We start from the raw sequence: 22,386 nt of genomic DNA, 5'->3' as shown, positions 1-22,386 counted from the left end.
GAAGTAAAATTGATGAGATGCGTTGTGATGTGATGTTGATGATGATGTGCACAAAACTGGAATGGATTTTTGCTTGACATTTCGAACCGGGTACCTGAATAAATTAAATGGAAATTTTTTTCTACTGTTGCTGTTGCTTTGATCGTTTTTCATTCGAAGGTTGGTTGGTTATGAAAATAAAAAATGCTCCCAAGCTTCTAACGACGAGTTTGCTTATTTGGGATCGAATTTAGAAAAAAAAAAATACCGAATCTGGTTTCGGGCACATACATCACCGAATCATCCGTATTAAGCCGTCGTGGTTGGTTTATTTCGTTTTTTTCTTTCTCTCTCTCTCGATTCGGTATAGCTCCAAACCATGGATCGCTATGAAAAGATAGTCAACACACAATTGAATCCGAATCAAAATCGAAGACGAAGACAAACGGCCGAATAACAACAACAACAACGAGGCACGAAACATTTGATTTAGTTCTAGGTACCGAAAAATTACAATAAAATGGTTTGTTGGCGAAATGAGAAAATCGGCCTTAAACGGAATATCGTTACCCTTGGCAATTGTGCGTTTACGATTGAAAGGCAATGTGATATATTCAGAGCATGAAAATCCTCTTTTGAGCAGCGTACGATGACGGTTTGAAAGCGAAAGCTGAGAACCGAGAGTGAGAGAGAGAAAAAGAACTTGCAGCAATTTCAATAAGTAGCTAAATGGCCTGAACACATTAAGATTTATCGATGACCTGGTACGATGAGGTCAAATTCTTCAAGAAACTGATTAGGTATGCGAACATGCGCGCTCATCGAGCATTAGGGAAAAAGGATCGACACAAACAGAAGGAAGAATTGAAAGAAAAAAAGGTAGTTCGGAAAAGGAACCGTTCACATGCGCGTACCGTACACACAAGCTTAGTTAGCGAAGACAATACGCTCGTTGTTGAATTATGTGACGCAAAAGAGCGTCCGTCATCAGTAAGAAGATTACATCATATCATGATTCACAAACGGTCTACTTCATCGTCTTCACGAGTAACCTCGAAGACCTCTCTGTTTTGGGATTCGAGATTTTAAGCGCCGGCCAAGAATGCGGAGTAGAGTAGGTAAGACCGTAAGAAAAATGATTCGTCAAACCGAAAAGTCTAACGGTTTGGTTAATGAGAACAACGTGTTCAAGCTCGTATGTTTTTTGGTCAGGCGCATTATTTTCGTTCGACACAGGCAATTTTTTCTGATTTGCATGGCCATGGAAAATCATCCAAAATAAATAAATGACCACACCGCTACCTAAAGGAAACATGGTTTGTCGTGACAATTTCAACGATTAGCCCAAACCGAGCAACATTATTAAATGAGGTGAATTAAAAGAGTTATTTATTTACATTTTCTGGTTTTACGCTTTCATTTCTTCTCCCGGCCAAATGCACACCATCGATGTCCAATTGCATCGAGCAAAGAATAAATCTAAACAATAATTTTTGTTTATTGTGATTCGTCCGAGCAGCGAAAGTTCAAAGGCAAAACCAAAAACGGTTTCGCTCACACCGATTGCTGTCGTACGTTGTGCAGCTACGTGCATGTGAAAAGGGTGAGCTAGAAATGTCAGAAAACACATCAATTTGATATACGATCGTCGTAAGAAGAGCTCTCTTCTCATCACAAATACCAATTCTCTCACCGATTGACAAGGCACTTTTAGCTAGATTTATCATTTCATTGTTCACTGACATTTTCATGTTTTGGCATGAGAAAATCTCAATGCGATGCGCAAAATGTCTATGGTATTTGGTACCTCGCCTAATTACATTTACGGGCTAAAACGTGCCGAATATGCGACGATTTGATTTATGCAGACAATGCATCCATTTCGACAGAATCTACTTGAAAAACCATTTGTAATCGCATCAAATAAAAAAAAAACCGTCTATGCAAAAATGCCATCCATTGAATTGAACCCACTTCAAAGTGTGCTGTCAAAAATGCATTGAGCCAAAAATCAAAATTAACTCGTCACGTTTTGCGCGCAGAAAAAAGAAGGATTTCCATTCACTGCATCCATTGTGCAGCTCTCTATTTTCTCAATCGATCGGCGCAAAAATTTACATAATAAATATTCACCGAAAGCCGACTCTGAATTGAGTGAATTCAGATGTAACCCTTCTGTTGCTGCTCCGAGTTTGACAGGGATGGAAAAAAAATTTGCATGAAAATAATGTAATTGGAACACGGCTAATCAAACGACTGCTTCATTTTTGACACTGTTTCTCGTTTCTATGACACGATCGAAATAATTGCACATTTGCGCAACCCCATTAGAGCATTGTGCCGAACGTGCGCGCTTGCATAATTTGATTTAGGTGTCACTTTTTTTTTGCGTTGGGTGACCTTTTTACAATGTTGCAAGTTTCAGTTGCGAATCGCAACTTGCGATATTTGTGCTTCCTGTGCAATGTGCATGTTTGCTTGGCGAACTGAAGTCTGGTTTATGTATGTTTATAAAAAAAAATGATTCTAAATTTGTTTGAATAAAAATTAGTAATTTTTTTTCGTGAAATGACCACAAAACCCTTGAAAATTTCTGAATAAACAATCAACCAGGTTTTCATAGGACAACCAGGTTTTCATACAATAAAATATGCGTGATCATAATTTCATAAATAAGAAAAAAAGGAATGTGGAATGTTGGATAAAACGATCCGACGAATGAACGAAAGTGGAAACATAAATATGAAATTAAACAACATTATCATGCATTGACGGTGGTACGAGATAGTATCAATGCGAAATGCGACATATGGTTTATCCGTTACGACCAACCGATGACGACGACGACTATTCAAATTGATCAAAATGCAAACACACCAGAGCAACAAACGAATTTCTCTCAGCGACCATAAAAAACAAGCAACAGCAACAAAAACACCCGAACCGATCCAGTGACTATCATAGCGACATGTATAACGGGCATAAATACATTGGCATGCACGTCTCGTGTGTATGTGTGTGTGTGTGTGGATAACAAGGCGATTAAAATTGCCGCAGTGTGTCGGCAAACTATTAAGTGCTCGGCAATGCATAAATTGAAAATGGATTCGATTCGATGTGTGCGTTTCGGCTGCGCGACGAGATAAAAAAGAATGCACGAACGTACATGTATATGTGGAAAAAAAAGTAATACTATCCAACTTGGTTTGAACGTATGGTGGCCAAGGCCAGAAACGTACAAAAAAAGGATGAAGTGGAAAAATAAACTCAAAAATCAACAACACATACAAACAACTTCGCTTTTTTTGGTTCGTACAAATAAAATATTATTCATAATTGAACCCGAGCGTTCAATAAAACGTACAACTCGCTATGTAAATAAAACGCGGGCAAAGTGCATGCTTTTTTGTTTATTATGATTTTAAATTGAGCCAGAGACGCACTTTTGTCAACTCCCCGATATATTGAAGTGGTTTCAATCAATGTACCGTATATGTGAGCCATCAATTTCCATCGCCTTCCGTTTTTTTCCCTTCAAAATGTTGTTTTGTTTTCTTTTTGGTCGCCTATTTTTTTATTTTCAAACATGTTGTTTTAAAATTGAACATTTTCCCGCTTCAAAGCATAATAATTAATATCCTTGAAATGGATTTCCTTGAGGCGGTTCGCCTTCATCTCTGACTTAATCTTGTTAAGAAGAGATATGACATACAAAGCGATCTTTATCTATGATTCATCTATAACTTCGAACAAAAGAAAAGAAACATCTGATCGTGAAAAATGCTCTAACTTGAATGAAATGAGTCAATATGTTGGTGAATGTGTTACGTTAGAAAAATGAGCTCATCAGTGAGTGATCTGTTTCGGAGGTTTTGTTTCTATGTCATTTTCTTCGTCACTTATCGTCCGCCATACGCAAATCACTCAGTTTTTGATCGATACATACGCATCGTGTTTTGTCATTAGTATGAAGAAAACTCCGTATTTTTCCACGAATTTCAAACAAACTTTTGCCACATACGACGAATGATGCGTGTGATTCTTTTTTCCCTGAAAACCAATGAGTGAACGCGTTCGCAAAATTACGTGTGCAATGCACATGATTCATAAATTTCGGATGCCAATCAAATTCATTCCGTGTTTATTGTTCGCTCGATTGGACGGTGCATGTTGAAAAGGCGCAACATCCAAATAAATTACGGCATTAATTGTGAACAAAACAGCGAAAAAAAAAGGAGAATGAGCCATGAATCTTTGTGCCGATCGTCGATATTTTTCACGTTGATATAAAGCAGAGAGAAAAGGAGAATTGTCACGGCATGATGTATTGGATTTAATGAACACTGAACACTGAACACAAAAACACTGTATGTCATTTACTTGGATTTTTCGTTCGTTTCATTCGCTCATTTGGATTTTTTTTTTCCTGTTTTCCTCTTCACGTGCATGACAGTGGTGCGCACATTACTTATATATGCGAGAGCATATCTCGCCCTGGCATACAGTCAAGCTACACATGAAATTTATGTAATTAGAAGCGTTGATATGGGGTCGCTGTTTCTGCTTCGTTTGCCTGTTTTTCATTAGGTGAATTATTGAACAGTGCTTTTGCGTTGTGCGCTCCCGGCTCGTTTTTATTTCAGGCACAATTATTATTACTTTTTTCTTCCTTCTCATGTGTGTGTGTGTGTGTGAGTATGTGTATATGTGAGTGTATTTCGATCCCTCTGCGCATTCGATGCCAGACCAAAAATGAATATCTCGTAGGTAATGCGCTCATGTATACAATTTTACTCAAATTTCGGGGCATCGGGAACACACAATATAATGAACGTTAGTTGTAGCGAACGAATTGGCAACCTATTCAATTTCACAATCGACCCTTTTCACAGAAATTACAGCAACAGCGAACAATACACGAAACGAACGAACGAACGAGAATGGAAGGAACAGAGAAAAATATATATATATATCCAACAACAATGCACCAAAATATATATATTTTTATTTTACACGTGGAAATTATTTACCGTTCAATGCAATATATCTTGTGGCAGCGAGAGAGAAAAGTTGAATGCCACGCCAGCACAGACGAACAAAAATTAATGTGTTTACATTTTGCACAGTCTGAAAATGCTGTTTGAATGCGATGCGCGCGCATCCGCGCAGTGTTCACTTTCGATTGAATGTGCGCGCAAAAGTGAGAGCGCACTGCAAGGAGGATCGCCTTGAAATCGAAAGGACTTGGTAGGAATTTTCTCAAAACTCAAGATATTGTTGGCTCAAGTGAGCCGTGAGTTTTTCCACCAGGCGATTTTACTATTGATTGTGATCATTCATGAATGGTTTTTATGACGGTCGTTAGAATTTTATTGCTCTTTTAATGAAACATTCAAATTAAATGAAGGCATTAAAGTGTAGCTAAAAGTAACTATCCTCGGTCGCTTCAATCGCTTTGTCGGAATGATTCATCTGAATTTGCGTAACAAACGATGATAATTGTGTCAAAAAACATCGGTTTTGGATTTGATTTTCCGCTTTGGATGTTTCTTCTGCGCCGAAAGATAGAATGCGAATCGAAAGCGTTTTGATAAATTGTGTCGTTTTTGTTGGTGCTTGCACATCAAACGAAACAGAAAAAAATCTACACTGTCATTTTTGTCACCCGACTCGACTTTGGTTTGTTGTTGTTGTCAACCGAGGAGTGTATTGATATGGACTATCGCATGCGAAGAAAATCTCTGTCACTAATTCCAAATTATATAGCTGCATTTGCTCTGAATGAAAGCCATTGTTTCTTATTACATTTGGAATCGGCAACAAAAAAAATAGAAACGAAGAAGAAGCGAAAGAGGAGGAATTGTCGTTGAAAATGTTCGGGTGTTATTCGATCGATTTGTTAAGGGAATTCGTATCGAAAATTTATGTCATCTCTCTTTTTGTGTTGTTGTTGTGCGTGTGCGTATGTTCCCTTCAGATTTGCAAACCATTGTTCGATTTGTTTTTCCTATTGCTGTGCCGTTTCGTACGTTTGTCTCCATTCACTGAGTTGAAAGTAGCAAAATAATAATCCATTATTATTCGTTGTATTTGTTCTTCTGTACCGATCGAATGTGTGTGTGTGTGAGTTTTGTGCTGAAGATGGCAATGATTTGACAGAAAAAAAAATATTTTTCCAGTCAAAATTGTGCAAGACTCCCAACGGATAAGGAATCGCCACTTTGGATCGTCTGAAATCAATATCTATTGTTTCCGCATTTGCTCAATGTTTTATGACATTTTGAACAACATGTTGAAAAAAAAAATAATAATTAAAATTCTATTCATCGCTTTTATCGGTAATGAAAAATCTCATTTTATGCGCCCTTGAAACGAAATGCATGTGCCCATGCATTAAGACTCTCTCGACACGAGAGAAGAAAAAAAATCTATTAACTTTTATCGCAAGCATAAATCGAAATGTACCGTTCGCTCGTAATCATATCGCCAAAATCTAATGCCACGCCAATAAACAATACGCCTCTATCTCCGCATGCAACGCACAAACAATTCTATCTCTTTCTGAAATGGATTTATTAAAAACATGAAGAGAAATAAAAACAAGGGGGATCTTGAACATTCAATTTGATATTACATTCCGGAGTGAAACTATCCTAATGCAAACATGACCATACGGTTCGTATGAATGATCAAGAAATTCAGAGCGCCAGCTAAGAGAAAATTAAAGCAAAACACAGACCGAGAGTGAATATGAGTCTTGAAGCTTATGATTTTGATTCGATCGGAATTAAAAATGGGATCCTGTCAGAATGCTCAGGCGGTGACTGAATGCAGGCAAACAAAATAAAAATTTCAATAAACCACAAACACTATGAAAAATGATCCCTTTTCGGAAAATGCAACAAACGACAGCAACAACGACGACGACGATGTCAGGAAATGAATGTGTTTGTGTTGCGCTATGCACAAATAGTTTCCAAGCATAGAATGTGATCATTAAAATAAAAAGGACGAGGACGAGGGAAACAGAATAAATGCCATAATTTATATCCAGTATTTCTTTTTCTTTTTTTTCCTTTAGTTGTTCGTTGTGCACTAACACCAATGCCATTTGGTAATTTCAGTCATGCATTCACCGATACATGCACATGAAAATGGAACGAACCGATCAAGTCGAACGAAACGAACCTACAGCAAAAATAATAATAATAAATACTACAGCATAGAGCATGTTTTGGAGGGGGTCTGAAAAACTGAACACCCAAATACCATTACACGAACAAACAATTACATTGGTATTGAATCGAATGAAAAGGATCTACGAGACTTATTCCATATATACATATATACACTAGGCTAGAGAGAGCTCTATGGCAAACTTGCTGCAATGACAACAACAACATTACGAACAGAACATGATTGTACTGCGCACACTGTGTGCATACGTGCATATACATGTGTATGTGAATCGTCGGTAGGTGAGGGTATTTTTTCGAGTTGGTGAAGTGTAAGTGTTCTTCTCTCCCGATCACACAAACACACACACACACATTCACACGGGAGCACAGAGCACTGAAAATAATACGTGGAAAAATAGTGAAGTAGTTTTTATTTTATTATAGTCATTTGAGCATTGAAGACAGCGGGCACGCGACACACACACCAAAGTCTCGTTACAATATCATACGCGTATATTGTTGTGTATCTCGTAAAGAAAAGGAATTAAACAGCTGGCTCATCGGTTGGTTCAGATAGTAAGTGCCAGTTACTCAACGACATCGGAAGCAGAACAACGCGCGTGCGTATCCAACGAACACATTTCAATTTTTTTCGTCGTTTTTAAGAGAAACACCAAAGAAAATACGATCAAAAGAGAAAACTCAAAGGAAAAAAGAAAACAACAAAATATAAATCGTTTGAATCATCATCATCATCGTCGTCGTCGTTATCCACGAAACAAAAGCGGGCGAAACACGAAGAAGAATACACCAACGAGAATTCTTCATTCGGTTTTTATATTATTTTTTTCTCTACGGTTGTGCATCGAATTATACGTGAACACACATTCGTTGCTCTCTATTTTGATTCATGATCTTTGTTAGCGCACACGTTGGTGGCAGGCGGTATTATCTTGTCTTTTGTTCCGTTTGAATTCGACATCACGATTTACATATTTATTTGTGTGCTGTGAAAGAAAAGAAGGAGAAAAAAAAAACACGGACAGACATTAACAAGATAGGCACGGGCCTCTGAACAATTTAATTTTGTGAATTTAAAAAAAAATTGAGTGAATGAACATAGAAAAAAGAACTACAGACAGTTTATTATTAAAAGTTATTCAATTTGTTGAAAAGAAAGAAGTTAAAAAAATACCATTTGGATCGTAAATTCCAAGGGAAATTTATATCATCAGTGATAAGAACAACGAATATATAAACAAGAACAGCATTCAGCATTATTTTTGGTATTGAACTCGAAACGTAAACAGTAAAAATAATTGATTGTGCGTTCTTATCTATGACTCGACTTCGGTGTTTGGAGCAACAACGTTAATTCAACCTTCGCACTTCAAGCCGTGTATATTTGAATGTCGCGTACGTACATAAATTAAATTGATTGTGATAAGCACGTGTGAGAACGCAACAACAAACATAACCAATCGCATCGTCATTTGTTTATTTTGGAGGTAACGCATTTTTCTGTTGACAAAACAACAGAGAAAAATGGCAACAATCAGTGTTTTGTCATATGGAAATCCATCGGTGGGCCAAACATTGGCAAACAACAACGGAATGAAAGTGTCGATTGTCAACAGGACGAAATGTTCGCCAGCGCTTCAAATCAAATCATCAAACAACGTAAACAATAACAATAATCTTAACAAGACGAACTTGAATGTGAAACCAAACAACAAGCGTTCGTACAATGCAATGGCAAAGAAGCAAAAAGCACAACCATTGACGGAGACGAATACGAACATCATGACAACAAACAATGCTACAGCAAATTCTGCATCGGCAGCACAGCGATCAGCAAAATTGGCAAAAACATTGAAACGTCCATTGCCTGAGATCGATACAACGGTTTTGTGTCGTGCAAGTGGTGGAAAATCGAAAGTATTTCCGATGCCAATGGCTGTAGCGCGTCGTAATGCTCGTGAACGTAATCGTGTGAAGCAAGTAAACAATGGATTTGCTGCACTTCGTGATCGTATCCCAGAAGAAGTGGCCGAAGCTTTTGAAGCGCAGGGAAATGGTCGTGGATCGATTAAGAAATTGAGCAAGGTTGAAACACTTCGTATGGCCGTCGAATATATTCGGAGCTTGGAACGATTACTGGATATTGATCATGATTCCGATGCAGGAAATTTGAGCAACGACTTTCAAATGGCCAATGAATCATATCAATTGTCCGACACATCATCGGTATTGTCAACATTAACACCTCCGCCATCGGATAACATATCGAGTGGCAGCTTCGATGAAATCGACGGTCTACCCGATATAACAGTCATTGAGGGTCATCAATACATTCGCATTCCGGGCACAAACACATATCAATTGCTTGAGACAACTGTTGGCGACGAACAATCCATTGTATACGAAAATGACGAAAATATCGAACCAATGATGCAACCGAATCAACAACAGCATTTAATGCTACAGCAACAACAACAACAACAACAGCCAACACCACCAATCGACGACTATACAACTGATTCCATTAACTGTTATAGCAATGATGTGTACAACAGCCAAATTCATATCTTAACACCTGCATCAATATCACCGGGTGCATACAGTATGCAATCTTCAACGGCTGGCCTATCACCTGCTTTGCATGATACGACCACAATAACGATGCCACTGCACACAACGCAATTTCTAACCACAACAGCAGAAGCAGCAGCAGCAACAACAACTACCATGGCCGGTATAAAAAATGAATGCTCACCACTGCCTTCCCTCAACGATAGTGCCTTATACACGAATCCATTAGCCGATCTACCAATTAATCCACACAATTACGGAGGCATACTTACGCTACAAACCAAACTGAAAGATGACATCGATCTCGGCGATGAGCCCGCACTCTCGGAAGAAAGTATGCTCGAAGCGATGAACTGCTGGTGGAGCAACCAACAATCTAACGGACCAATCGTTCATAATTCATAGTTTCATACAAAACACAATAGGTAAATGTACATTTGTAAAATAGCTTGAATTAATTCAATTTTCCTTTAATTTAAATCAGTTTTTATATTAAACGAATATTTCTGAATAAGGAAATCGGAATTTTATCGAAATTTAAGAAGAAAAAACTGCACATTGCCACCTCTGAAAGCAAAAAGCCAAACATTTCCATACTAAAGATCCAATGACAAATATAAATTCCATTTCTTATTGCATCTTTTCCATAGTTAATCTAAATCATGTTCAGAGGTGACACTTTGCAATCAATATATGCATTAGAATCATACGATTTGCATAAAAAGAATATTTTATTTATATTCAGCGACAATTTCAACCAGTGAATTTACAATTAATTTAGATTTAATAGCATTGCAATTAGGCCTATAAGAAACGAAAATTCTTGATCACTTTCCCATTGAAGGCTATTCAATTTAACATAAGTAGCGCATAGAAAGCTGTTCGAATATTTACTTATAGAAGTCATAAGAGTTTTTGTTTCTTTTCATCCTACGTCGCTATCAGCACCTATTCCTGTAACCATTTGCTATCGATTCACTAATATTATTTATTTAACGTTTTAATTTATATATGAGTACGATGTCAAAATTGGCCATTCGCATAGAATACTATATTTAAAAGTAAATAAAACTATTTTTCATATATCAAATATATCCAGAGAACAAAAAAAACCATCAAATTCAAATGTTCTTTTTCTTGGTTGATTGTTACGAAAAGTTCTAGGGCGACTCCACCACACAATGCTTTTTTCTTATTGGGACGCAGGACGAGAGGTAAGTTCGAATTGGATTTTTGGTTCGAGTCCTTTGATCCTGACACAGTGAAGCTCTGTTATGGCCTCTTCTATCTCCTTTCTTTCTTCTTTCTTCTTTATTCTTCTCTGCTCTTGTTTTTTCCTTCTTATTTTTCTTCTTTCTTTTCTCTTTTTTCCGTTATTCTTGTTCTTTTTCTCTTCTATTTTCCTTTTCTTGCTTGTGATCCTTTTCCATATGACGTAGAGTTCAATTTTATTTCATTCGATTCAATTTTGAAATCTGTTTCCTTCACTCATTCATGCCTTTGGTGTTATTCAACCAAAAATAATCCAAATCGAGTAATTTATTCTCTGTTTTTCGCCGATTCCATTTCAAAAAATAATAAAGGAAGGCATCGTAGACGTTTTAATTGAATTATGTCATATTTTTCCATTTTTCAGATGAAGCATACATTTGGTATTCATTTAAATTTTCAATCTCAATTTCACTTCTTCAAAAATTCCTATAGCCGCAATGCCACAAACTTATTCCTATTGCCGTAATGTCTGTAACTTAAGCAGTACTCGTCGTTTAATTTCGATTTAGGATCAACAACACTATATTAAACTATGCTCGTTCGATACACATGTGTGACAGACGACGACTGGGAATTTTTCCGTTGGGCCATAAAGTACATTAAGGTTAGCGCAATCGATGTGTTTCGGTGGGTGAGCTTCAATTTTCAAAGTGTAAAGTGAAACGTTTTCTTGGCATCGACAAAAATTACGACATTTTTCCGTTTTTTTTTTCATTTATAATGCACTTTATGGATGGCATTTGACACAGAAACCAAACATATATATCCGATTTCACATGGGATACATTCTGGCTCGATTTAATGTACCTACATCAATTAACATCGACCAACGGAATTACGTCGTCGTCGACTGTGATATGGCGATGGCGATGACGATGACGATGACGATGACGATGACGATGACGATGACGATGACGACGACGAATCGACAATATTTGTTTCGACTGTAGGTTTTTATCAATTAATTACTCTCTGGAGAAGTTTTATTACAAATTCGACATGTTGAATTGATACAATTCACGCGAAGTCTAGGTTCAACGGATGTTAATGAAAAAGGAAGGCAATTGTATGTTGCAACGGAAAACCCAGGATCATAAATTATGAATTTCGTTGCCCTTGAAACCGAACAGAGCACTCATTTTTACGTACGATCTTTTCGAAAAATCCACTGATATCCTCTCTTATCTCGGAAGCTCGGAAATCGATGTGTGTTGTGAGCCGTATGTAATTGCCTAAATTTCAGACGAAATATTAATCAAGTTTTTATGATCGTCAACGGAGCAGAAATTCCATTGAATCGCATTTTGAATAGGATATTCCATTCTCCATGTTTGGTCTCTGTTCTTTTTTTCGCTGCGAGTTTTCATGTGTAAATCATCGTTTCTCGAGAGAAGAAAAAACTTTCATACTTAAATGTTCTTTTTGTGTTTTTGTGCGGAATAAAAGGCACATTGAATAGAATCAAGCCAATACTTGTTCTGGTTGTGAGTGTGTGTGTAGCGCAGAAAAAAAGAAGCAAGTTTCTTTCTCCGTTGTTGATTTTTTTTTTGTTGCTCTACAGTGCGCGACAAGCGCTAAGTGAATTGAAAACGAGTTGTTTCGCAATGCTGAGCATACAATTTTTAATGTTTCGGCGCACAACAAAAGCACAATGGTGGCGAACAGGATTCGTTGTGTGTGCGCAAGCGCAATAAACAAATGCAAATACGGAGTTTGTTGATTCGAAATATGCGCGCGCGTGTGTGTGTGTGTATTTGTGCGAAAGGACAACAAAAAACCGAGAGAAGCGAATCGAAAGGACCCGTCGAGCCAGACGTTATTATTATTCTTTTTATTCGAAAAACTTTTATTATTATTTCTGTTTGGTTTTTTCCATCTCTCTCTCTCTCTCTCTCTCTCTCTCTCCTCTCGTCATGTTGATTTTGTTCGTCAGTTTTTCTACTTGTGTGCGCTCGTTCGCTCCTTTTTTATTTTCGGAGACGACATGGAAAGCATATCCATTCATTTGCCATTCAATGTGTTATTTGCACGCTCAGTATGGTGTACATTCCACTCGGCGCGCACATAGCGCGATCAATTGTAGTGCACTAAAGTGGTAATGGAAGCACATCGACTTTGCATATGCCCCTGCACATAAACAAGTGATGTGCAAGCCACGAACAACAACACTGCATACAAGTACCAGCCAACAACACTGAACAAGTTTTCGCCGTCGCCGTCGTCGTCGCAGTCGTCATCATCAGTTTTCCAACTCCATTCCGAATAAATTATAGATGTCGACTAAAAAGAACACACCGAGAACATTACACAGAACAAAACTGCCACTAATCTCAAATATGGAGGCTCAACTCACTCAGTCGATCCTTTGTACTTTCGCAATTGTATGGATTCACTCGAACAATATACTCACAAGATTCTGAACAATTCAATAGGCAATATTTTCTCGCTCAGCTCATCGCCATCGTCGTAGTCCTTTTGCTCATGCGCACTTTGACTCACAACGAAAAGTAAAAAAGGAGAATTAAATTGCACCACTGAAATCGGAAAAGAAAACAAGTTTCATGTTATTGGAAAAATACACTTTTTTCTGTTGCCTTCATTCGGTTTCTATTTGCTTTTCATTTACAGAGATAACGCAATTTCAATTTTCATTCAAAATAATTTTTTTTGCAAAATTAATGTATTCTTTAAAGTTTAAACTGGTTTTATTCAAACACTCCGAATAATAATCTTTTCTTTGGTTGAAGAATCGTTAAAGTGTTTACAAACTGTTTTTTTAAAGGTTTTTTGCACGAAAATTTTTCTTGAAGCATGTTCAATCGTGATGTTTCCGGAAGTATTTTGATTCTCTCTGTAGCGAATTTCATTTTAAAAACAGATATTTTGAATAAAATATGCGTGGTAAGCCAATTACATATACTTTTAAAGGAAAAATCCCCACAAAAAGTGATCAGCGACGTTGAAACCATTGATTTCCAGGATATTCCAAAATCCGTATTAAAGACTATCATTAAATAAAAATGAGAAAGTAAATAACGGTAGGAAAACGAGTCAATATATTGTAAAAATAAATTCTTTCTGAAAAGCAATATTGCTTTTGGGAAATAAATTCTAAATTCCGCACTAAAACCGTTATGCGAGTGAACCGTATCGAAAACTCCCTCCCTGCCGATTGAATTCATTCTTTGATCGACACGTAAGCCTTTCCGAGTGCCATAGGTTGTTTATTTGATAACTAATCCTAAGTCGACTGGCAAACAAAAAGGTGACAAATCCAGTAGAAGGTAACGAATTTTAATTGTATCCCATCGTTGATTTAAATTCTTTAAAAAGGATTTAATGTTAGGCTTCAACATTTCGAGACTGGTTCAGGGTTTGTGTTAGTTTTCACTCAATGAATGTGACATTTTTCAGGGTCGTTCATTTTTTGTTTTCTCCTTTTGCTCATATGAGTTTGAATTGCAATTCAATGTATCGCGCTCAGGTAAGAAAACTACTTCGTTGCTACTTGTATCGTAAGTGAAATGGAAGCATCCGTTCGGATCTTTCCTGAAAAGTACACAAAATTTCAAGTAAAGAGAGATAAAATGATTTCCGTGAAATTATTGACCTTTTATTACGAACAATGCGAGCGCAATCACTACAGTGCTGCTGCTTCAGTACAATAAAGTCTGACGGAAAGAGAGAGAGAGAGAGAGAGAAAGAAATCGTGAAGATAAATACAATACCTTTGATTGCTTATACAATTCAACAAAAAAAATCTCTCTTCTGCTTCTTTTATCATAGTGTTCATTGAGAATGAGGCACGCAGCGAGCACGCCTGAATCGACAATTATTTCCTCTTCGGGCCAAATAATGTGTGCAAGCTTCTAATTTACGAACAATTTTTTTTGACACCTTTGATCGATCAGAAAGTGGCTGCCAATGACTAATAACAGACAATTCTGAATTCGAAACCATCCGAGAGAGAGAGAGAGAGAGAGAGAGGAAGTATGGACGTCATTCAATTTTCGATATCGCTTTTTTCTTTGGAAATTCAAGAATGGAAATTATCGCTAATAACATAATTCGCTGTATCAGTTTAGACAAAGAGTCGATCCTATCTCTATTCAAATCATTTCGAAGGAAATCGTTATGTAAACCGGAATTTCAGGATTTTGCTGTCGCGAGAGAGGTTTTTACGTAAATTAAGCTGTTTGATTGGAATTAGGATCAATTTTAACACGAACGAACAGAAACAATAATTTTTGAAAGTTAATACTCTATCTTTTCGAGCGTACTTCTCGCGATCGTCAAAATGATGACTTGTCAAAAGGACTACAGACTCTGGAGAATGCTCTCTTAAAAGTTACCGCTATGCAAATCCTTTTTTGATACTGTTCTTGAATATTAAATTCACATCATGCGTTCGAAAGGACAGCTATTTTATATCATCTACGATATGAGAGTCATTTGAGGACCTTAAACTGAGGTAGCATCAAAACACGAATTATTTTTTTTTGCCAAGCCGAAACTCCTCTGCCGATGGCTCAACATAGATTAGACATTCGAATTTTCAAGAGGATTGTTCTCTATTGAGATTCATCTTTTGATGAATGCTGATGTTAAATCAGTCAAGAGAATGAGAGAGAGAGAGAAAAAATCCAACCATACCTTTTGTAATCGTGTTTATATGAAAAACTTGGAACATATGTTCAGGTCAATTTTTAGCGGCGCACACAGCCCATTACAAATCATAAAAGCGTGATATTACATGAATGACATTTGATACGTCGCGTTATCCATCATTTCTAGTAAAGGACAATAGAACCATTCGTTTTTCATCTCGCTATCAAAGTTTGTAACGGGATTTAGAGTATTTTTACGGTACCCGAAAAAATTCTATTTTCATGAAGGTATATCGAATAATAAAATAGATGCTGGCGATGATACGAAAATTTGAACAAAAAAATTCTTTTGTCTAAAATACATAAGACTCACGAACCATATTCAACATCAAAGTTTTTTTTTCACCCAACCCAAGGCTCCGCATAATCTCTTCTCAAAACGCTTTTGATGTGTATATTGATGATTTGATGGCAACGTTTAATAAAAAAAAAAATACGAAATGCCGTTATATCGTTCAGTCACGCAAACATTTCCATTCGAGTGTGCATTATGTGAACAAAAACTATGCGACCACTTTAATTGCATGCACCAACAACGGCAATGATATTCCCAAATGACCCTTGAACAACACATGAACACAAACGTTTTTTCTCCTTTATCCGTTTGATCGAATTCAAATGAAGTGAATAAAATTAGTGGAAACGTTTATTATGAAATTTTAAAACGGTGCTTGCTCGTTACGTTCGTGTTGCGCTCGATGAACAGATGACACGTTATTTAGGTGCCACATCGAAATGTGTTTAGTTAATATAAACCAATTTCATTTTTGCGTGGGAAATTATCAACAAGTACTTTTCGAAAGATATGAAATGAATGCATTATGTTTGGATTCACCCCAAAATACACAGAAAAATAAAGAATATGATAGGGTTGCTTCTGTTCAGTTTGTTTGTTGCGTAACGTACATTTCGAAAAAAAAATCAACTCTTGAATGATCGACATTAGGCCATTTAATTTCATACAATCACTTTCTCTTTTGCTCCTTTGAGCGAAAATGTAAGTGCTTCAAATTGCAAAACAATCTTTTGCCAAAGAAAGGGAAAAGATGGGTACAATTTATTGTCTAGATTCGATGAACCGAATCAACCGAATAAGTAATTCTTATTAAATGTCTTGAAAAAAAAAAACACATAAATTGGGTTACAAAACCACAAAAGAAACTTATTTTTAAAGGCAGAAAACGAAGGGATGAGTGTGCAAATTGAATTAAAGGATGCATTCAAGGGCTTTACATAAAAATCCCATCAAAAGCAAATTAGTGATTTAGTTGAGATATGAATCTTTCAACGTTATTTTGATTTGTGAAAATATAGAGTGTTTGGGAAAACCCAAATAAATAGTTCGAAAGGATAATTCACAAGGAGACGGTTGCCAACGAAAATGTGTGAGTGACTTCATTCAACGCTGTTTTCATTTTGTTGAAGAATAGTAAGAGTAAGACTAAAGTTATTTGATTCGAAACGCCGATTCAGCGCTAGTTTTTGCCCTAGATATATTTACATAGCTTTTAGCTGCTATAGAATATATGCTTCATTTGCTAATTGATGCAGCCATATCTTTTACCTATGAATAAAACAATTGCTGTGGGCTTAACCAATAGCGTCATCGGAATGATTTATGATAACTGACCATTGACAATCAATTAGTGCGTTAATTGTATGGCCTAGTCTGACCGAAATTACATACTTCAATTCGAAAAGTGGTGCTGTTTAATAGACATCGAAACGTTGTAGCTACAACGATTTTTATTCATATTTTTTCGTTAACAAAATATTGTTTAAATTTGGAAAACGAAATTCATCATTATTCTTTTCGCGAATGTTTTGTGTGTGAAATGTTCCATTTTCCTGTATAACAATGTGCAGACACCTGCAAAAGATGAAATATTCATTCTAACTGAAATCATTAGCAATTATTTGTACTGTATCTAAGTTGAACCCGTGAGCATAAAAACGAATTACAAAAAAAAATCGCCGATCAAAACGTAACATAGATTTGTCGGCGTAACATACAAAAGTACAATTTGTTCCGAATCGAACGAGTAACAAATAGGTGTTTCGCTTTGTTCGGCGACGTTTTTATAAGTCGTTTTTATGCGCACGGGTTCAGTTGTCATAAAGTGTTTTTATCAATCTCTTTAACATCACCAAATGATGACCGCAACTATTTTCAAGAGGATTTAATTAGCAGTTTGGTTGTGCATACAAAACTAGAAAAGTACAGATAAACCTTAGCACTAGCAATCTGTGCCATTTTTCATAAGGCGTCTCCACTCGCATTGAGTTTGTATTGTAAATGTTAAGGTGCGTGCAACGCCCTTCAATGTAAAAAGCAATACAAGTGGAGATGATACACGGGATTTATCTGTACTTTCACGTACAACATTTTAAATGAAGTTGATCAATCACGTCATGGAAACAGGAACGTTTTCAATTTGATATTGATTGATCGAAGTGCTTTATTGGTGTGAGTTTTGATGTTCATTCGAAAAGCATTTCTCTCGATTCTTTGTTGATATATCATTTTATAATAACACATAATTTTATTTAATTGTTCTATTTTCTCTAGGAAAATCATCAACTTCTCAACCATGCACACTTTTCACTTTTACCAACACTTTTTGATCGTGTTAACACAAAGTATGCCAAATATTTGGGAGTCTTTGCGCAATATTTTTGAAATTGCCATGAAATTGGGACTGTTGAACGTGAATGCTTTGATTGAAGAGAAAATCTCCAACATTTTAGCCATTTTTCAAATAACTACAGTTTTATATTCGATGGCTTTCATTGTGTTTGTAATGGAAGTTTTTGTGTGTACTAATAGATACATCAGGAAAGTGTTGGACGATTTGACTTATTAGCTTATGGTTTATCGTTGACTCAATTTTCAATAGAAACGAATATTCACTAGCCGAAACAGTTAGAATAAATGAAATAGTTATTTGTCCCTTCATAATAACACGTCCAGAGAATGTGTCATCAAATATAAAAGCATTACAATCGATTGACGTTTTATTACTAATAATCAAAATAATCATCAGCTAAGTGCAAGCGACTTGAATGCTTTTTCTTTACTTGAAAATCGTTAGTACTGGCCCCAAAGCCGATTGGGAAACTGAAGTTTTGCTCTCTAAGACACTTTCAGTGAGTGTTTTATTCATTTATTTTTCAATATGAAATACATATTACTGTTTTACCTTGATGTTTTGATCGTCAGGTGTAATGTTTTGTTCAATGAGAAAAATAGAAATGGCGCAAATATTCCGACTGAAATTATCAGCAACTACTTACATAAGTATCTTCATTGTGAAGAAAAATTCCTATCAATTTCTTCATCGTCGGACGATGATGATGATCAAAAATATTTCCAACAAGATATTATGACCAATTTAATTGTTCATTCTAAACTTGGAAATTTCACGTACAACATTTTGAAAAAAATTGACCAAAGTCGAGCAGGAAATAAGAATATCTTTAATTTAATTTTTGTTGATACAAGTGCATCGATTAGGTGAGTGTAAAATTCATCATGTTTCCGTACCCAAAGTGAGTGAAACAAATGTTTTTTCCCCTTTTCGTTTAGAAAAATATTGAACCGATCAACTGTGCAGACATTCCATTTATTTCAACATTTTCTAATCATTCTTACGCAAAGTGTGGAAAATATTTCGGATTCTTTGCAAGAATCTTTCGCGATTTTAATGACACTGGGTTTGATGGACGTGAATATTTTAATAAACGACAAAATTTCAACTCTGTGGTCTCTTCATTTCTACAAACCATACATAAGGAATTGCAATTCGTTCGAAATATTCAACATAAACACATTTTCTCCACAAAATTACACAAATGATTTAGATATTCCATTTAATGAATTATTTCCTAGAAAACAGTTTACATTTTCCAAATGCCCGCTCAACATTTCCACGTTTTCGTTTGAACCGTTTGTGATTATTCGTGATGGATCGAATGGATCCACTTTATACGACGGAGTAGATGTTATAATCGTCAGTGAAATTTCAAAGACGCTTAGCTTACAGCCAACTTTCATACAGAGAACTCGAGGAATGGTCTATAAAAATGGCTCATCAACCGGTGCATTAAAAATGGTAAGAGATCGGAAAACTTTGGATGTATTAATGCTTATTCTGTTTTAATTCTTCAATTTTCGAGAAACAGGTCATCGATGGTGATGTAAACATGACCATTGGAATTTATACTCCATCTTTGGAGAGATTAACAGTGATGGCAAGCACACATTCATACATGCAGACAGCTTTTGTTTTTGCATTTGTTCGAGGTAGCAAAACCTCACTGTCGAGATTACTGGAGCCGTTTCAGAATAGCGTATGGATTTCTATTGCTGCACTTCTGGCGATTTCAATTACGATTATTTTATTGACGAAAAAGTTGTCAAGACGATGGCGACATTTCATAATCGGTGGTCGAATAAATCGAACGCCAATTTTAAATTTAATAAATGTTTTGATTGGCAACGTTATTTCAAATCCACGAATGATAAAGAGTCGATATTTTAGTGTTTTTTCCCGATCTTTGACAATACTCTGGATATTCTTTTGGCTCATTATCCGGAATTCATATCAAGGCTCACTTTATGAGGCTTTGCAAAGCCAACGTGTGAAGTCTCCGTATGATACAGTCGAAAAAGTACGGTCGTCAAAAGCTGAAATTCACATAATAAGCACTGCAATCGCACTTATTCCTGACGGTTTTAACAACTCAAAAAGGTAAAAAATTGACACACTTTGAAAAGAATCCATTAAACTCAAGCATTTTTTTTTTCATTCAATTCAAATCTATTTGAATCTATAGACTTGTGGAACATGATTACGATGCAATCACCGCCCTACGTAAGTTATCGAATGGCGATTGGAAAGGTCTAGTTTTCACAAATGATGTCACCATTAACTATTTCAATTTGAAAAATAAATTCAAGCGCCGTGTAAGCTCAAATGAAAAATGAGTTGAACATTTAAATTTTCACTTCATTCATTTCTTTCTTTTGTAATTTTCATTTAGGTAAGCAACACTCGTGACATAGTTCGACCAATCACTCCCGTGTTCTATTTCAACAAAAACTCAATTCTCACGGAGATGTTCAATCGAAAAATTGAAAATTGCAGAGAATCCGGTCTAATATCTCACTGGACAGCACCATACAAACATAAACGCAAAAGAGATAAGCATAAAAAACCAACAACTTTAGACGTTCCGCATATTTTGGCCATAATTCAAATATCTGCGTTTTTGTATTTAATTGCGTTCATTATATTTGTAGTCGAAATGATCAGTTATAAACACGAACGTATGAGAAGGTGTTTGGAATTTTTCACTTATTAGAATTAACGCATTTATATTGATAGAGTTTCGTGGAAATTAATTTGTAAAATCAATACGGCCGCACATTACATGACACATTGTGTGTCCTTTCTTTCTATAACTTATAATCAAAATCATTCAAACCGTAGCTAAATAAGTGTAGCCTAGTGAGCTAAAGTCAACAGTGTTCACTTCTATGCAGGCAAGAGGCATACATGTGAAGCGTAAAAAATTACTTTGCATGATAAATTCTGGCACGAAAAAAGTGTTTTGAATATTTTATTGTTGATTTTTCTTTGGCAAATATTATGATGCACTTGATTTTCCAACACGCAAACACTGGCAGTTTGCAGTAGTATTTTGTGGTTTTGAGTGGGGCAAATGCTAAAATAATTTTCATATATGGCAGTCACTTTTTGTAAAACAACAGACAAATTACAGTTTTTGTGCCGTTTTATGGAATGCGAGTGCTCTTTTTCGCAGTAACATTTTTGTAATAGAATCGAAGATTATTACATTAGGTTTTAAAATTACTGTTGTCAATATAGAAGAAAAGTGGTAATAATTGAGACATTTGGTGTAATGATATAAAGTCAAATGACATGGAATTAGGTCAGGACGGGAAAAAAACGAACAGCAAGACATTTTTACATCCAATCAAATGATTGTGACATTTGAATTGAATGATTCGATTAATTATGATACGCATGAAGATAATCCCATTTTTACTCATAAACTTTATGTGTATTAAGTGTAATTTATTGTTGCTTCAAACAGTAGAAGTACCACAGAACAATCAAATCGATATCCCGATCGAAGTTGTGGAAAACTACTTGCACAAATACATAAGTCGCGAACAAGTGTTTCTTTCAATAAGTTCGGCTGCAAAAAATGACAATCAAAGACATTTGCAAAGAGTGTTCATCACCAATGTACTTCAGCATTCACGAACTGAAAACATTTCCTACAATCTCCTGAGCGAGATTCACCAGTTTCGAAAAAAGAATATGAACATTTTTAACTTGATATTTGTCGATGGAAGTGCTTCGCTGACGTGAGTTTTTGGATGGAAAATCCTCTCTTTGTTTTAAATCCAGAATAGATTTAAATAAAAAATAATTTCTTTTGAACACTTCGAATAAATCTAACAATTGTCATCTTTTGTCTGATTTCCCAATTAGCAAAATCTTGAATAAATCAACCGTTCAAACATTTCATTTGTTGCAAAACTTTTTGATCATTTTGACACAAGAAATTCCAAATGTCCCTGAGCGTTTGCATGACATTTTCCGAATCGCGTTGAATTTGGGTTTGTTGAATGTTAATGTATTGATCAAACACGAGGATGCACTGAT

General features: G+C 36.0%; 2 protein-coding genes across 3 annotated transcripts; both read left to right on the top strand.

The window, feature by feature from the left end:
* Positions 1-1,295: 1,295 nt before the first annotated feature.
* On the top strand, positions 1,296-10,869 carry LOC129567599 (achaete-scute complex protein T8). Of its 2 annotated transcripts, none has more exons than XM_055444678.1 (2): positions 1,296-1,350; positions 7,061-10,869. In XM_055444678.1, exon 2 carries the CDS (start codon positions 8,703-8,705, stop codon positions 10,152-10,154), a length of 1,452 nt encoding a protein of 483 aa, XP_055300653.1. In that variant the 5' UTR covers positions 1,296-1,350; positions 7,061-8,702; the 3' UTR covers positions 10,155-10,869. The 2 variants fall into 2 exon arrangements, with proteins under 2 accessions (XP_055300653.1, XP_055300654.1); XM_055444679.1 differs by lacking the exon at positions 1,296-1,350 and having other exon boundaries at positions 6,312-7,453; positions 7,602-10,869.
* Positions 10,870-17,760: 6,891 nt separating this feature from the next.
* On the top strand, positions 17,761-21,184 carry LOC129567447 (uncharacterized). Its single transcript, XM_055444316.1, has 4 exons — positions 17,761-19,800; positions 19,871-20,439; positions 20,525-20,654; positions 20,732-21,184. Exons 1-4 carry the CDS (start codon positions 19,393-19,395, stop codon positions 21,050-21,052), a joined length of 1,428 nt encoding a protein of 475 aa, XP_055300291.1. The 5' UTR covers positions 17,761-19,392; the 3' UTR covers positions 21,053-21,184.
* Positions 21,185-22,386: the final 1,202 nt, after the last annotated feature.

This window comes from Sitodiplosis mosellana, unplaced genomic scaffold (genome assembly GCF_009176505.1).
Source record: "Sitodiplosis mosellana isolate CC-2019 unplaced genomic scaffold, AAFC_SMos_1.0 Smas_scaffold_11, whole genome shotgun sequence".
NCBI lineage: Eukaryota > Metazoa > Arthropoda > Insecta > Diptera > Cecidomyiidae > Sitodiplosis > Sitodiplosis mosellana.
This window is presented reverse-complemented; position numbering and strand designations above follow the sequence as displayed.

What these genes read in the sequence shown, in the direction of transcription:
- LOC129567599 (XM_055444678.1), top strand. Translation starts at nt 8,703, where the DNA reads ATGGCAACAATCAGTGTTTTGTCATATGGAAATCCATCGGTGGGCCAA.
- LOC129567447 (XM_055444316.1), top strand. Translation starts at nt 19,393, where the DNA reads ATGACACTGGGTTTGATGGACGTGAATATTTTAATAAACGACAAAATT. An exon ending in GGTTTTAACAACTCAAAAAG is followed by an intron (nt 20,440 to 20,524) that starts GTAAAAAATTGA and finishes TTGAATCTATAG; the next exon opens with ACTTGTGGAACATGATTACG. An exon ending in AAAATAAATTCAAGCGCCGT is followed by an intron (nt 20,655 to 20,731) that starts GTAAGCTCAAAT and finishes ATTTTCATTTAG; the next exon opens with GTAAGCAACACTCGTGACAT.